General features: G+C 65.0%; 3 protein-coding genes across 3 annotated transcripts in view; 2 read left to right on the top strand and 1 right to left on the bottom strand.

Moving 5' to 3' along the window:
• The first annotated feature begins 2,653 nt into the window (after positions 1-2,653).
• SLC25A1 (solute carrier family 25 member 1) lies at positions 2,654-9,087 on the top strand. The gene is made up of 9 exons (XM_026037461.1): positions 2,654-2,729; positions 6,028-6,135; positions 6,316-6,415; positions 6,736-6,874; positions 7,362-7,446; positions 7,755-7,859; positions 8,204-8,319; positions 8,779-8,852; positions 8,947-9,087. Exons 1-9 carry the CDS (start codon positions 2,654-2,656, stop codon positions 9,059-9,061), a joined length of 918 nt encoding a protein of 305 aa, XP_025893246.1. The 3' UTR covers positions 9,062-9,087.
• A 1,587-nt stretch (positions 9,088-10,674) lies between these two features.
• LOC112945796 (somatomedin-B and thrombospondin type-1 domain-containing protein-like) lies at positions 10,675-12,491 on the top strand. Its single transcript, XM_026037459.1, has 5 exons — positions 10,675-10,888; positions 11,756-11,938; positions 12,015-12,087; positions 12,167-12,322; positions 12,386-12,491. The coding sequence occupies exons 1-5, from the start codon at positions 10,675-10,677 to the stop codon at positions 12,489-12,491; spliced, it is 732 nt and encodes a 243-aa protein (XP_025893244.1).
• A 1,078-nt stretch (positions 12,492-13,569) lies between these two features.
• LOC112945795 (thyroid adenoma-associated protein homolog) overlaps positions 13,570-15,260 on the bottom strand; it is a 12,718-nt gene continuing 11,027 nt past the window's right edge. The window contains exons 29-32 of the mRNA XM_026037458.1: positions 15,218-15,251; positions 14,581-14,847; positions 13,980-14,170; positions 13,570-13,820 (exon numbers count right to left, since the gene is read on the bottom strand). Coding sequence (XP_025893243.1) covers positions 13,570-13,820; positions 13,980-14,170; positions 14,581-14,847; positions 15,218-15,251 — 743 coding nt within the window. The remainder of the gene's footprint in view (positions 13,821-13,979; positions 14,171-14,580; positions 14,848-15,217; positions 15,252-15,260) is intronic.

Here is a 15,260-nt window from a genome sequence, read left to right as displayed (position 1 = left end):
CGGGGCGGGCGGCACCGCTGTCCCGCGCCCCGCCTTTGTGTCCCGGGGCCCCGCGCGCCGCCGCTCCCCTTTGTCCCGACCCGTCCGGGCTGCGCCTGCCCCGGGGCGGGCGCCCACGCGGGGGGACCCACGCGAGGACAAGGCGCGGTTGCTCCCTGTCACACCCCCCTCGTCCCGCCGTCGCCTCCAGCGCCGGGAGCCGCGGCGGGAAGCGGCCGCAGCCCCGGAGCTGCCCCCGGAGTCCGCAGGGGGACCCGCGTGGGGACAGGGGACGCGGTGGGGCCGCCCCACGGGAGCCGCGCGTGGAGGAGCCCTGGCGGGGCCGGGCGGGGCCAGAAGGACCYTGCTGAGAGAAGGACCCTATTGAGATGCTGGTCCCGGCCTCGTCTGCAGCAATCAGCGTAATTGGCTAGTGGGCAGGAGGCCCGGGCAGCCTCCGTGCCTCTAATTGTGTTAGCAGCCACCGCGGGGAGCGCCGCGTTAACCCCCCGCGCCCCGGCCGCGCAGCTCAGCCTCTGCACGTGCTGCTCCCTTGAAGGCGTTTCCTGATGGTTTGGGGTTTTTGGGTAACTCTCTCTGCTGTCAGGTGCCTCTGCTCCAAAGCCGGTGTCTGGAGAGCTGGGGGTGTCCAAGGGGGCTAATCCTGCCCCTCCGTGTCCCCGTCTGTGTCCCCTGCCGTGTCCCCGTCCAAGAGCAACAGCTCTTGGACACGGAGGTTCAGCACAACCCTCCCGGGTTTAAGCTTCGTTAAGAAGCTGCCTCGCCAGCACAAAGACCGGCTTTATGCTGCCCTGAACAAGGGCCACGTCTCTACCTTCCCGGCGGTCTCCTGGCCGGGTTCCGGCGCCCCGCGATGCGTTTGGGTCGGCTCGAGGGCGGCTCGCAGGGCTCTGCGCAGAGCCCGGCGCCCAGGTCGGGTGCAGAAAGCCAAGGACACGGGGAGCTGAGCCGGGCTCATGGAGGCTGCCTGGTGAGAGGCTCTGCCCAGCCCTAAGCGCAGCCCTAAGCGCAGCCCTGCTCTGCCTTTAGCCGGCCGTGGGGCCCGGGCTCTGCTGGCGCCCGGCCCCACCACTGCACCAGGGCCCTTCCTACCCACGCAGCCTTCCCTGCCCGGGGACACGCGTTCCCGGGCACTTCCTGCGCCTCCCGCCTTGGAAGGAGCTCTTGTGGCTCCTGCTCTAATGTTTGCCAGATGTGCCGAGCGCCGCTGGAAGTGACGGTGCCTTCGGTGCCACTACAAGCGCCGAGGGAAGTMAGAAGGGCTGTGGCCTTGGGCCCCTCTCCAGCACATCCCTTCAGCACGRAGCCTGGGGCCATTTGGGAAACAAAGCAGGAATTCAAGCTCTTCTTCTGTGCTAATCTCTTGATATGATCTGTCTTAGGAAATCTTGTTTCAACACAACAGGGAACTCCAGAGCTGGCTCTGGAAGCTGTGATTGCACCGCACAGATCCTTGCTCCTTTCCCAATTGTTCCTTTCTCAAATGTGCCAAGTCCCTCCAGGCTGCCAGGGCCACCTGGGGAGGAGCGGGAGAGGTTGGGGATGGCCCCAGGTCCTGTGTGTTCTCTGGTGTAGAGCTGCTGTGGATGCTTGGGGCTCACTGAAGAGTGCATGTTCCCCACACAAACACTTTGGTCCTAAATTTGAGGATCCGGATAGTGGATCCACTGCATTTCCTTCTGAGGACCACAGGAAGGATCTGTGAGGGTGGAGGGAACCGATCTTGCTGGCTCTGCTGGTCCTTTGGGACCGGGCTGAGGATTCCCCTGGAGATCCGGCTGCTGGAGGAGCCTCCTTAGACTCTCAAAGGAGACATTGGAGAGTTGAGGGGGAAAGACTCTGTCAAAGCATTGAGCTGCTCAGCTTCTTCAGCCTGAAGTGGTTCTGGGTGAGCTGGGGTTAAACCCAAGCCTTGCAAYGTGCATTTATGAGGTTTTCGGCTGTCTGCTCTGCTTGCCGTTCYGCAGGGTGCCGTTGGGCCTCGGCTGACGCAAACCGTCAGGAGGAGCCGTCCGTCTTCCCGGGCGAGCTGACAGCGCGGGGAGCTGCGTGGCCGCGCGGGGCGCGAGCCTGGGCCGTATCCCTGCCCTGCCGACCCCGCTGTGCCTGGCACCAGGGAAGGGGGTTTGCTGCCTGTTCCTCTCGCTGCGCTCCAGTGCCTTGAACCGTCCGGCCCAGCTGTCATTCCCCCTGCCCGCTACCCGCTGACGTCTCTGAGCTGAGTCAAAGTCCTCGCGTGTTTTGATTCAAATGACCAACGAATCGCTCTGGAGCAAAAGATCAGAGCGCCTGGCATTTGATGCTGTGAATTAGCCAAGGCGTTTTAGCCATTTTTGAGATGTTTTCACCMTCCTCCCCCTGCACAAAGCTTGGTATGCGGGGAGGAGGAGGCTGCTTGGCCCTCCTGCAGGGACAGGTTGTGCCAGGAGCCCCTGCACTTGAGCTGTACCTGGAAAAAAGGACGGTGAGCAGAGGAGTGGTGGAAGAACCGCCTGTTGAAACAGGCCGTTTCCAGTAAGAAGAGGGACAAATTTCCCCATCCCGGTCCCCAGTGTTATCGYGGCGCTGTTTGCACAGGGCTGTTTACCCACGCAGCAGCCCCGGGCACGGGGGCACGTTCCGTGTTTGCAGTTCGGTGCATCCCCGAGGGGCTATGGGGCTGGCCGGCCTGCTCGTGGCCGTGCTCGTGGTGACAAACGTGACCACGTTGGTATTGACTGATGAACCCGGTGAGACCCTGCTGGCCTTGCCCGGGCCACGTGGGACACGCGCCAGGGCCTGGACGTCTCCCGCACTGTGCAGGGATGTTTTCCGAGGAGAGAGGACCTGCTGCAGGGTGCTTGTTTTCAACTCCCAACAGCCGYGCAGGCTTCCAGGGAAGCACCTGTGTTGTGGCTACAGCCTCCCCGTCCTCCGGGCCTTCCCGGGGCTCTTTCCGTGGCCGTTGCCTCCATGTGAGAGGTGGAAAGGGAAAGCCGAGGAGATGCCCGGTTCAYGGGGAGCATTGGCAGGGCAGCCCGGGAGGGATCCGAGCCGTGCCCGTGCCCAAGGGCAGCTCTGCCAGGCAGAAGTGTCGCAGGCACCCGGCCCAGCTCCTTCCATCATCCCATTTCACAAGGAGCATTGCAAGGGGGCAGGGAGGGGGGAAGCCTGTTAAACCAGTTTCACTGCTGGAGAAAGGCTGTGGATTTCTCCACTGCTTTGCTTAATTAATTAGTCCTCTTTAGCTTAATTAGGCTAAGTGTGATGATGGCCCAAGCGCAGTGGGATTGTGGGCCCTAGAGAGGACCAAGTCGCCCTGCAGCAGGGAGAGGGGATGGGAATTGCTGAGAGGCTGATGTGGAGCCCAGCGCCCACGTGAGGGGTGTTTCAGGTGTGGGTCAGCGCTGCCTTCCTGCCCTTGCTGCGCTCCGAGCTCTGCCCCGCTGCTTCCTCCCCTTAGGGGTAATCCCTGCAGCCTGGTGAGAGCATCCTGTGAAACCTGAACCTGAGGGGAGCGTTTTCCATGGAAATCAGGTGCTTGTGTGGCTGGGACCTGGCCCTTGAAAGGGGAGGCTGAGCTGGCTACAGGTGCCCGAGCGCCTCGGGACGGCGGCAGCTCCGCTGATGCAGGGAAGGCGCCCGGCAGCCCTGGCTCGGCGGGACGCAGCCGGCGCCTCTGCAGCGCGGAGGGGTCGCTTGGCCGCATCCTCGCGCTGTCCTCGAGCCCCTTCTCTCCCTGCCAGCTCCCCGGCGCCGTGTCAAGGGCAGTGCCGTGTCCCCACGTAGCTCCTGGCCGGCCCCCAGCGGGGCTGGAGCCTCTCCTGTGGAAACAAAGGCGCTTGTTGTCTCCCAAACGCTCCTTTATCCCTGCTCCGGCGCCCGCGAGCTCCCTGCGCACAGGGGACAGTTCTGTGCCTGGGGAGCACATGTCTGGAGCCATCCAGGGAAGATCCGTGTCCTCTCCCAAGGCCAGCAGCGCGACCTTTGCTGAAGGACGTCCTGGCTCCGCGTGCGCCGCGAGCCTTGGCCCCGGCCGGTGCCTCCGCTGCCTCTCGTGCTCTTTCACCTCCTGCGCGCCCCGCGCCCGCTGCTCCTGCTGACTCGGCAGCGCTGCGAGGGCTCAAGCTGCCGGGTAAAGTCCAGGTAAACAGGTTGCTCTCAGGGGCGAGGGACATGCTCTGCGAGGAGCTCGCCCACCCTGGAGGGAATGGAGAAATGTGTTTGCCTGGAAGCAGGTGTTCTTGGAATGGAAGGGGAGAGGCTGCTTTGATCAGCCCTGTTCCAGGGAGGAAGGGGCTGGGTGGTGGGGTCCTCTGGCCCCCTGTGTCTGCAGGGAGAGGAAGAGACAGGGAAGGTTGCCCAAAGTGACAAGGTGCCTCTCAAGTCCCTGCTTGGCCTTTCCCGTGGGAGCTTCCTGGGGCTGTGTTCCCCGGAGCCCCGTTGCCTGCCCCGTGGTTGGTTTATGCACAAGCAGCAGTGGCCCCTTTGCCTGGCTACTTCCAGGTAGCCACGGAAGGGGGTACAGAGCATCCCGTGTCCTTATCCCATGTGGCTGCAGGGATGATCCCGCAGGCCCGTGGATGGTGTTGCCCTCTCTGTGTGGCCTCTGCTGTTCCCTGGACCGGCCTTGACCCCAGGTGTGTTTTTCCCTGGGCTTCTGTTTGCGTTTCAGCTGTTTTMCCGATGTTTGGCACAGAGTCAGCGCTGGTCAGCAGCGGCAGGAGCGAGGGGAGGAGCAGCAGCCTGGGCCTGGGCGCTGCAGCTGGTGCCAAAACGTGCCCTGCTCCAGACCTTGGAGCTGTGCTGCGAACCGGGGACCCTGGGGCATGAAGCGTCTGCCCAGGCTGGATCCTGACCCTGGTGCTGGGATCCCCTTGGGATTGGGAGCTCGGCTCCGTGCACGGGAGCAGAGAGGCTCCCTCTGCCCCAAGGGGGGCAGCTGGCGCAGGTAGCAGGACACAGTCTGGATAGTGGCACCCACTCAAGTTACCCCCGTGTTAAACTGGTGGCCACGAAGCGAGCGTAGGAGGCTGGAGCCTCTTCCCGCGCCTGCAAGTGGGAGATCCCAGCCATGCCATGGCCAGGAGGGGATGAGGAGCACAGGGAGGAAGATAAGGACTGTTACCAACACGCTAYGTGTGCTGGGGAGCCCAAAGCAAACGCATCCTGTGCTTTTTCTCCCCATGCAAAGGCCATTATAAAAAGCTCCTTTTTACCTCTTTCCCTCCTCTGATCGACAACCCTCGCAGCCCAAGTCGTTCCCTGGAGCAGTGGTTCCCACAGCAGGCAGCCGAGTCAGGGTTGGATCTGCGGCCGGCGGGCAGAGCTCGGCAGTGTCCCGCAGCACTGCGGGTGCAGGAGCAGCACGAGCGCCGCGAGCCGGCCACACTGCGTGGGTGCAGAGGCATCTCCGCGGCTGTGGGACCTCTTCACACAGTGCAATCCTCTTCACACAGTGCGATGGGGGCCCGGCAGCCTCGTGCAGGGCACAGGATGGGGCTCATTTGTTGTGTGAGAGCAAGGGGGTCTGCAAATGGGCCGCCCTGGCAGTGGGGCTGCAGCAGGGCCCCACAGCCCTGGTCCTGTGCGCCCTGTGCTGCACTTTGGTGTGGGGCAAGCGCTGCCGAATGTGGGGCGAATGATGGGTATTGCAGTAGAAACAGGATTTGGGGTGGCAGGTGTGTGCGTGGCCCTGGCAGGCCATGAAATGCCTTCCTTGTCATCCTCTTTGTAAAACCCCATGTGGGCTCCGTGCTGCTGGGGCTCCAAGTGGGACAGAGGCGCCTTGCCGTAGGACTTGGAAATTGCTGCTGTGGATCCGTCCCTTTCCCGCCTCTCATCCATCCGCTCACCTGCAGCCGAGTGGAGTGTGGGGCCCCACTGGGAAGCAGCTCAAGGAGCAGTCCCCAGAGCAGAGGCTTGTTTGCTCCCTGCTCACGGAAACCTGGCCCTGCCTGGGCTCAGAGCGCTGCAGCCTGCGTGTCCGAGCGGCGCCGGCGCCGCTGGTGCAGCCGTGAGCCCGGGCGTCCCCGCGCTCTCTTGCAGGCGGCCTCGCGGGGGGCATCGAGATCTGCATTACATTCCCCACTGAGTACGTGAAGACGCAGCTGCAGCTGGATGAGAAGGCGAATCCTCCGCGCTACAAGGGCATCGGTGAGTGCAGAGCCCGGGCGCTGTGGGCTGCTCGGCCAGGGGGATCTCGGTGGGGCCCCGGACACCAGGATCTCCCTTCCCGGGCCTCTCTGGGGCTCTTGGGCCCCGTGATGCGAGGGGTGGGCGCCCCAGCAGTGCTCGCGTGGTGGGTGACGCCTCTTTTCGTGTGCTCTGCCCCAGGTGACTGCGTGAAGCAGACGGTCCGTGACCATGGTGTGCGTGGGCTCTACCGGGGGCTCAGCTCRCTCGTGTACGGCTCCATCCCCAAGGCCGCCGTGAGGTAGGTGTCCCCTGCGTGGACGGGGTGTCCCATGTGGGCCGGTGGAGCCCCTGCGGGGCCACCTGCGAGTCATTCCAGCCCTCAGCCCCATTGCCCTGKGAGGGATTTTTTCTCAGCAGTGGCGGATGAGTGTCTGTGGATCCCTGCTTGTCCTCTCACACGGCAGCAGGTCAGGATGGGCCGTTGCTGGACCTGGCAAGAGCAGCCCTGCTGTCCCCTGCAGTAATGTGTGGCCGCTGGGCTGCCCACAGGCAGCACTCGGTGCATCTTCAGCCYGTGCCCCAGTGCCCACAGGATTGGCACTGTGTCCTTCTCCGCAGGTTCGGCATGTTCGAGTTCCTCAGCAACCAGATGAGGGACGAGCAGGGCAAGCTGGACAGCACGCGGGGCCTCGTGTGCGGGCTGGGCGCCGGCGTGGCCGAGGCCGTGGTGGTCGTGTGTCCCATGGAGACCGTGAAGGTAGGAGCAAGAGCAGCTGCCTGGCACTATGGGGTCCCCTTGGTGCTCGCCAGCGCTGGTGGCYGGGGAGCTTGAGGGGTCCTGTGTTGGGATGGAGCAAATGGAAGGGATCCCRTGTCGGGATGCAGCTTGTGGATGCTGCTCTGACATTTCTCCCACCTCTGCCTGGAAAAACCCAGCCTGGGGCTTGGATGGATCCTTGGAGCTGGGGGTCTGCTGGGTTCGGGTGCCCCCGCGTGGTGGATCCCTGGGAACATGAGGGGAGACGCGGGTCTGTTCTGCCCAGCGGGGCTGTCCTTTCCCTCCTGTGTCCCTGCTCCTGCTTTGCACAGGGATGTGATGCTGTTGGCCTCTGTTTCCAGTCCTGCAGGTTTCACTGGTTTCAGAACTGTCTTCAGAGCCCATCCAGAGGCGGGAGGCAGCCTCATCAGCGCAGGGACGCTTCTCCTCTCCCTTCTGCTGGGACCAACATCTTGTCTCCCCGCAGGTGAAGTTCATCCACGACCAGTGCTCCCCGCAGCCGAAATACCGCGGCTTCTTCCACGGCGTGAGGGAGATCGTCCGGGAACAGGGTGAGTCCCTAGGGAGCCGCGTCCCCGGGTGCCCCCGAGCTGAGGGGCAGGAGAAAGGGGTCATGGGCTGGGACCCGCTGCCGTCCATAGGGCTGGGAGCCACCTCCCAAGGGAGAGCCCTGTGGCTCGGAGCTGTCCCTGCTTCAACCTGGCTGTGAGCAGCCTGGCAGTGTGGGGAGGCTGATGAGGAGGTTTCATGTCCATCCGAGCACGTGGTGGCGCCACATGGGACCTCATTGGAGTGGGACAGCTGGGGTCATGATGGRCTCAAGGTTGGGGCTCCCCTCTGACGCCCTCCTTTGCTGCAGGGCTGAAGGGGACCTACCAGGGCTTAACCGCGACCGTGCTCAAGCAAGGCTCCAACCAGGCCATTCGCTTCTTCGTCATGACGTCCCTCAAGAACTGGTACAAAGGTACTGAACCTCCGTCCCCCCTGACCTGCCTCCMTAGGCCACCCTGGCTGTGCCCACCAGCAACCTGAGCCCATCCACTGGGAACATGGTTGGAGTTTCCATAAAGCTTCTTCTCCTCTTGGCCTTTTGTAAAGGGGAGGCAGATAAAGGCTGGGGGAAGGGGTGTCTCCAGCTCGTGGGGCTGAGCTGCGCTGGGGCTCCCAGCTGGAGCATCACCCTCCTGTGCCCCTCGCATGCTTGGGCTCCCATCGCTTCTGCCGTGCTTGTTATTGCATCTCCTAGTGTTAGTGCTCAGCCCTTCACTCCTTGCCTTACACTGCTCCTTACCCTCTCCTCTTTTGCAGGGGATGATCCCAACAAGGTCATCAACCCCTTTGTCACAGGGGTCTTTGGAGCCCTTGCAGGAGCTGCAAGTGTCTTTGGCAATACCCCCTTGGACGTGGTGAAAACCAGGATGCAGGTACGGCGTCGTGGATGCGGAGGCCCCGTCGCTCCTGCTTCCCCTCTCCTGCAGGGTATTTAGCTGGACAGGGCAGGAAAAGGGAGAGGTTAGAGCCCCAAAGTGCTTTKTCTGGGGTTGGGACTGACCCTGCCAGCTCTTGAGGGCTGCAGCCCCTCTCTGAACCTGGGGCCAGTTTGCTGCTCCAGGGCCTGAATTCGGAAAGCGCAGTGGAGAGATGGGAGCCTGGGGAAGGGCCCTGAGTCTTGCAGCAGTGCACACTGTCCTCTTGGGCCTGTGGAGCTCTGAACATTTAATCCAAATGGCCTTTGGCAGAGGACATAGACTGTATCTCTGCTGGGATAGGTGTCCCRTAATGGTGGATGGGATCAGTTCCTGTCTGCTCCCTGTGTGTCTCCCCAAATCCATCCTGGGCCCTCCCCAGCTCCAAATCTCTGACCCCGCTTCCTTCTCTCACAGGGCCTCGAGGCGCACAAGTACAAAAGCACCTGGGACTGCGCCTACCAGATCATGAAACACGAAGGGCCCTTGGCGTAAGTRCCCACAGCCGGGGCGGGCGAGCGGGGCGGCGCGGGGGGCTGCGTGGGGCTGCGTGGGGCAAGGGGCTCACGGCCGCCTCCCCGGCAGGTTCTACAAGGGCACGGTGCCTCGCCTGGGCCGCGTCTGCCTCGACGTGGCCATCGTCTTCGTCATCTACGACGAGGTGGTCAAGTTCCTCAACAAGGTGTGGAAAACGGAGTGAGGCCGGGGCGGGCCCGGGCGGCCGCGCCGCTCTATCCCCGCGGGGCCGCGGCTGCAGGACGGAGCTGCCCCGGCGCCGCCAAGGGTCCAAGCCCTCCCGCGCACGGACACAGCCTGGGAAAGCCCCCCAGCCCCTCCAGCCCTCCCCTGCCAAGCCCGATGATCTGTATTTATAGGAAGGAGTTGTGCAGCGGTTTAAATTATTAATTGTGGGATAAAAGGAGCAGGGAGGGAGGAGGTGTCTGCGTGCAGCCCAGTGCCCGACGCTGCACCAAGCTGCTTCCCACCCCGAGGGAAGCACCAGCCCCAGACAAGCCCTTCCTTCCTGCCCTTGGCACAAGCAGCCTCCGAGGGCAGGCACGGGGGGCGGCCGAGCCCGCGGTCCCCGCCAGCGAGGTGCTCGTGGCCAGGGTTCGCCCTCGAGCAGAGCCCACGCTGCGCCGGGAGCCGTTTGCAGGGTGGCCAGAGAGTCTCCTGTGAGCTCTCCGGGGCACCTTGTCCCTGCAGGGGTTTTGCAGCTGCCAGGGGCTCCCAGTAGCAGCGCTTGGCCCTCCAGCACCTCCAGGCCATGCTGGGCTTGCGAGCCCTGAGCGGCCTGCGGGATGGTTGCGGCAACCGCGGGGCTCCCCGGGGAAGCGCCTCCTTTCCCAGCACCTCGGGGCTCTCCCCGGCTGTGGCCAGGAGCATCTCGGCCCCTCGGGCTGCAGAGCAGACCCTGCCCAAGCTGCACGGCCCCTCCTTGCTTTCCCTTCCCGGGCTGGGCCGGTGGTGCCGGCYGGGCCCCGCAGCGCCTCATGTTTACACTGCACCAGAGACACGGGGCGGAGGCAGCGCCACGGCTCACACTCGGGCGCCAGGGCGCCCTGGGCCCCCTCCTGTCCCCGCTGTCCCCTCTGCACATTCCCGCCGCCCCCGCGGCGCCAGGCGCCTCCAGTAGCTTATGGAGCCTTACGCTGACCTCTAACACTTGCACTGCAGTCGGAGGGGCCGGAGCCCGCCCGGCGCCCTGGGCCCRGAGCGCCCCCATTCCACATTCGTGCCAAAACTTCCCACGGGAGGAGGAGAAGGCGCCGGGAGCGGGACCGGGACTGGCTCTTGTGCTCCTTTCCTGTGTTGTCAGTAACAAATGCAGCCTTAACACTAGTGCTGGGGAGGGCGAAGGAGGCGGCAAAGCCTGGGAGCTTATTTACTTTTGGGCTTTCTGCTTGTAAGCCAGTGAAGATTGTGATTTTTTTTTTTATTCTGTTTTACATTCGCAACTTGAATAAACTCAGTCCGGCTTCAGGAGCTTGCCTGGTGCAGGCAGCGTCACCCCGGGCAGTGTCCCCTGGGCTGTTCTGCGTACTGGGCACCCTGGCTCTGCACTTAACCCCTGCCTTGGGGGGATGGATGGGGCTGGGGGGATCCTGGGGGGCAATCTGGATTGTTGGCTCATTGAAAAAAAAAAGTGCTGTTTTTTCCCTTCCACGAAGCTGCACAAACCTGCTCGGTGCAGTTGTGCTCGAGCCTCYGCGCTGCCGCTCACGGGCCGCTCCGTCCCGCCCCGTCCATCGCCGTCCCTCCCCACGCAGCCTTTGCTGTGTCAGGACACGGGCTCAGGCCGGGGGCAGCGGGATGCCGTGGCGGCTGCTCTGCCTGGGCTGGCTGGTGGCCGCCGCCTGCCTGGCCGGGGCCGGGRCCGGGCCGGGCTGCGGGCGCCGCTGCTGCCCCGGCAGGAACAACGAGTGCTGGGCGCCGGGCGGCGGGGGCTCCCGCTGCTACTGCGACACGTACTGCGAGAAGACGCGCGACTGCTGCGCGGACCAGCGGGCGGCCTGCCGCCAGGCCGGTGAGCGCTGCGGCGCGCGGCCGGGCAGCCCCTGGGCRCGGGCAAAGCGGGGGGAGAGCGGGATGGCACCCAGCTCCACACCCAGCTCCRTGCAGAGCCAGAGCGGCCTCCGCTTCTGCTGCGCGCTGCGGTTCCTGCCCGGCAGCAGCCGGGTGCRAGGCGGCGAGATGGGCTGTGCACGGGGGGTCTGTCCGGGGCAAGCGGAGCAGCAGCCTGACCATGTTCTGKTTTTTTTTTTCCTTTTTTAAAAAATCCCCATGCAATGTGGGGGTCCTGTGGGGTGTTCGCAGTTGGTGTCAGAGGCGAAGCCCCCYGTGCAGGGCAGCGTCAGGCCAAACAGCGCTGGCTTCTCTTGCTGCATGCGCTGCAGCAGCACCAGGGGCCGGAGCGAGGGGCTGGGCGCCCCTGTGGCCACCGCCAGCCCGGGAAACAGTGCCCGTCAGCCCTCCCTAATCCATGGGGATTAGGTGGCTCCCAGCGCAGCTGACCCCAGCAGCCGCACGCGGGTGGATGGGGCCGCACRCGGTGGGTGAAGCCAGTTGCTTCAGCAGCAGCCCTGGCAGAGATGGGGCTGCAGCCACAGGGCCAGGGGTAGATGTGGCCTGGACCCTGCGATGCAGCCCCAGAGAGGCTGCAATGAGGGACCTGTGGGCACTTACTTCATCCATCCGTGCGCTGGCACATGGCTGGTCCCTGGGGTGGTCTCAGGCCTCCCGGGGGGCTCCTGGAGATGCTGTTGCTTGTTCATAACCTTGGGCCAAAAGGCTGTGCATGCCAGGGAGCAAGAGGGGAAAAAAAAGGGAGATAAAACATTCGGTGCGGGGAGTGTCGCTGCCGTCGCTCAGGCTCTTCCTCCGCGCGCCGCAGCGCTGGACTGCGTGGTGGGGCCCTGGGGGCCCTGGAGCGGCTGCAGCTCGGCGTGCGGCGTGGGCAGCCAGGCGCGCGGGCGCCACGTCGCCGTCCCGCCGCGCCACGGCGGGCAGCCCTGCCCCGACCTCAAGCAGCGCCGCGGCTGCCTGGGCGACCAGCTGCGCTGCCGCACGGCCAAAGGTACCACGTGTGTGCGGGGGGCCCTGCGCCGCGGCCACGCTGCCTCCTCCTCACCCTGACGCCGCTTCGCCAACAGACGTGGCCAAGATCCTGCCCGACTCCTTCAAACGGCCCCGGGCGGATGCGCAGCCAGGAGAGGGAGCATTAAGGTAGGCGGGGTGGGATGGGACAAGGGGATGCGGTGGGTGCYGAGGAGGCAGGATTGCCCCTCACCGCCGGCTCCTGCAGCTCCTGCGGGTATTTCCGCCTGACGGCAGTGGGTGCCGCGTGCCGCCGGAGCGCCTGGAGCAGCCGGCTGCGGCGGGAGCAGCGCGTGTGTGTGGAGTGCCGGGGCGCCGGCGGCGGGCGGCCGCGCTGCAGCGGCGACGGGCTGCCCGGCCTCAGGTGGGTGCCGGCGGCTCCGGGGGCTCCGGCGGCTTCGGGGGCTGCAGCGCTGTCGCCCCRCAGGACATTCTGGACAGCGGCGGCCGTGAGCGGCTGCCAGGGCGCCTGGGTGCGGGAGGAGCTGCGGGAGCCCTGCGCCTGCCCCCCGCGCTCGCTGCTCTTCGTGTAGCCGCCCGGCCCCGCGCACCGCGGCCCTCCGGAACCGGGCCCGGAGCTGGGGAAGGGGTACGTCCCACCGCCCGGCTCCCGACCKGTGCTCTGCCCCTCAGAGAGCCGCTCGCTGCAGCTAACACCTCCTTTCCGCTCTCTYCGCTGCTCCGTAGGCTTTGCCCAGGGCACAAGCGAGGGACGCCCAGGCCCTGCTTGTAGGCAGCAAGGAAGCAGAAGCTGTCGAGGCCTCGCGGGCGCCGCTGTGGCCGGCGGGAGCGGTGCCGCCCGCGGCCCTGGTGTCCGGTACCCCTGGGGAGCGGAGCCGCGCGGGGAGGAAGGGGCGGCTGTGCAGGGCCTGAGGCGGGAGCACGGAGGCGCTGCGCAGTGCGGGGCCGTGCAGGGCTGTGTGGGGCTGTATGGGGCTGCAGGGATCCACGGCCGGGACTGCGGGGAGTGAGTGTGAAGGGCTCTGTCCTTCTTGGCTTGTGAGCTGGCAATAAAATGGAAGCYGAAAGCAAGGAAAGGGTTTCGTGGTGGGCGGGTTGTCACCCTGCTCTCCAGCTCACCAGGTGCCACGTTGCCCTCGCAGGCCTTGTGCGAGCTCCGGCCTCCAACCCCACGCTGCCCGCAGGGCCCTCCCGGCCTCCCTCCCCGATGGGCAGAGCAAAAGGCTTCGATGCTGTGGATGCTTTTGGTCTCTTTATTCATGAAAAAGGCCGAGGCTGGCCACAACTGGGTCACCAGCCTCATAGAAATGACCTAAACCTGGTTAATTTGACCAAAAACCTGGGTTAAAAAGGGTGGGAAAAGTGCAACAGAAGCCACAAAGTCTGCGGAGAGCAGAGTGGGCCCAAAGGCCGAGGACTCCCCGTGCTGCTGCTCCAGGACGGAGGGCTACGAAGGAGCTGCAGGAATTGGGCGATGGGGATCAGGTGGCAGCCGCTGCAGCGCAGGCACGATGTGTGGGCACGAGAGCGGAGCGGCCGCTTCCCACGTAGGTTCCCCTGGGTCACACACCAACGAGCAGCTCTGCAGGGCGAGCAGAGCGCGGTGCTGTCCGTGGCGCTCGGCCTGGTGCCACCCGCTGCCCGGAGCCGTCAGGCAGCGCCGCACAGCGGGCCCGTCTCGCTCGGCCCGTTGCCCCGGGCCAGCCCGTGCGCAGCCAGCAGCCCCTGCAGCTGCGCGAGCTCCTGGCGCAGCTCGTGGGCGCTGCAGCCCAGCCCCGCGGCGCCCCCGGGCACCACGTCCAGCGCCCGCGCCAGCAGCCTGGCCCTGGCCAGCAGCACGGCCACGGCCGTGTGCAGCCTGGCGCTGCCCAGCGCCTTCATCCAGAAGGGGCCAACGGCCTCTGCGGGGAGACAGCGGAAAGAAGAGGAGAGGTGAGTGTGGTGGTGCTTCCTCCTCCRGGCACAGGGGCCTTGTGGGGGCGAGGAGGCCACGGCTCCTCTCACAAGGGCTTCACGCCTCCCTCGCGGGTGCCTGGGGAAGGGATGCAGCGCCCGCCTACCTGGGCTGCACCGGCGCTTGCAGGAGTGCAGGTCCCGCAGGATGCCGGGGCCCGCGGCCTGCAGCCAGCTGAGCRCCGACCCGCGGGGGACCTTCTCGAGGAGCTGCAGCAGGAAGGGGAGCAGCAGCTGYGCGAGCACAGCCGGCTCCGCAAACACGTTGGCTTCGTCGTCCTTGTACAGGCTGCTGCCTCTGCAAGGGAAGGCAGGACACGCGTGGAGCTCAGGGCCATGCGATGCTGCCTGATGCCAGGGAACCTCAGCCACACAGCACCCCGGGCCCCTCTTTCTGACCCTGAAAAGCGCCAGATCTGACTCTGGAACTTAACCCAGATCCAACCTGGGCCCCACTCCCCACACTGACCCCAGACCCCACTCTGGACCTGATGCAGGAAGTGATCCTGAACCTGATGCCAGACCTTACCCTGGATCCTACTTTGAACTCAATCTGGGACCTTACCCTGGGCCCAACCCCAGTCTTGACATTGGACCTCACCCTGGACCTGACCCCACTCTCTGAGAGCTTGGCTTGCTGCACTGATGCAGTCCCACACGTGTGCAGCTTTCCTCCTCTGTATCCTTTTCAGAGATCTGGCAACTCACTTGTTGGTTTCCAGCTCTTCCAAGATGYTGCTGACATCCAGGAGGGGCAGGTGCTGCAGCAATGAGCCAAAGGTCTCCGGGTGGTCCCCGAACCTCTCCAGGAGGAGCTGCAGGAGGCCCAGGAGCCCTGTGTTGGCCTGCACAGAGATGCTGCCCTCCTGGACCTGCTCTCCCGGCAGCTGGCACACCAGGCTGGCAAAGTTGGCGGCCTCATGCCGAACTTCCTGCTCCTCATCTTGCAGAAGGTGGATGCCCACATTAATCAGCCTGGAGGAATGGAACAAGTTGCACTTTACAGGCAACACATGGTGCAATCCTGCGTGCTCCCAGCCTGTCCCAGCTCGGTGCCAAGGAGGTACAAGGGGCACTGTGCATGACAACACCTCACTGAGGATTATTTTGCAGGCCCTTGGATGAGGCCTTTATGAAAGGCATGGTCGCTGCCCAAGAGCTTTTGGTGTGAAAGGGCAGGGCCACAATAAAGCATGCAGGACAGCAGTGCTATTTATTGCTCAGTAGAGACTGATCTCTTCTAGCGAGCCCTTAGTGCAGCTGCAGCGTTGTGTGTGTGCTGAGCGAGCMCTGCTCGGGCAGGGGTGCTGCGAGCCCGGGCCATGGCGCGCGCTGGGCTACCTACCGCAGGGCCGCGGGGCCGAGCGCGGCGCAGGCGGCTCCGCGGC

This window comes from Nothoprocta perdicaria, unplaced genomic scaffold (genome assembly GCF_003342845.1).
Source record: "Nothoprocta perdicaria isolate Ctin4 unplaced genomic scaffold, notPer1 scaffold_2, whole genome shotgun sequence".
Classification (NCBI taxonomy): domain Eukaryota; kingdom Metazoa; phylum Chordata; class Aves; order Tinamiformes; family Tinamidae; genus Nothoprocta; species Nothoprocta perdicaria.
Note: the sequence above shows the minus strand (reverse complement) of the source record. Positions and strands in the feature narration are given on the sequence as shown.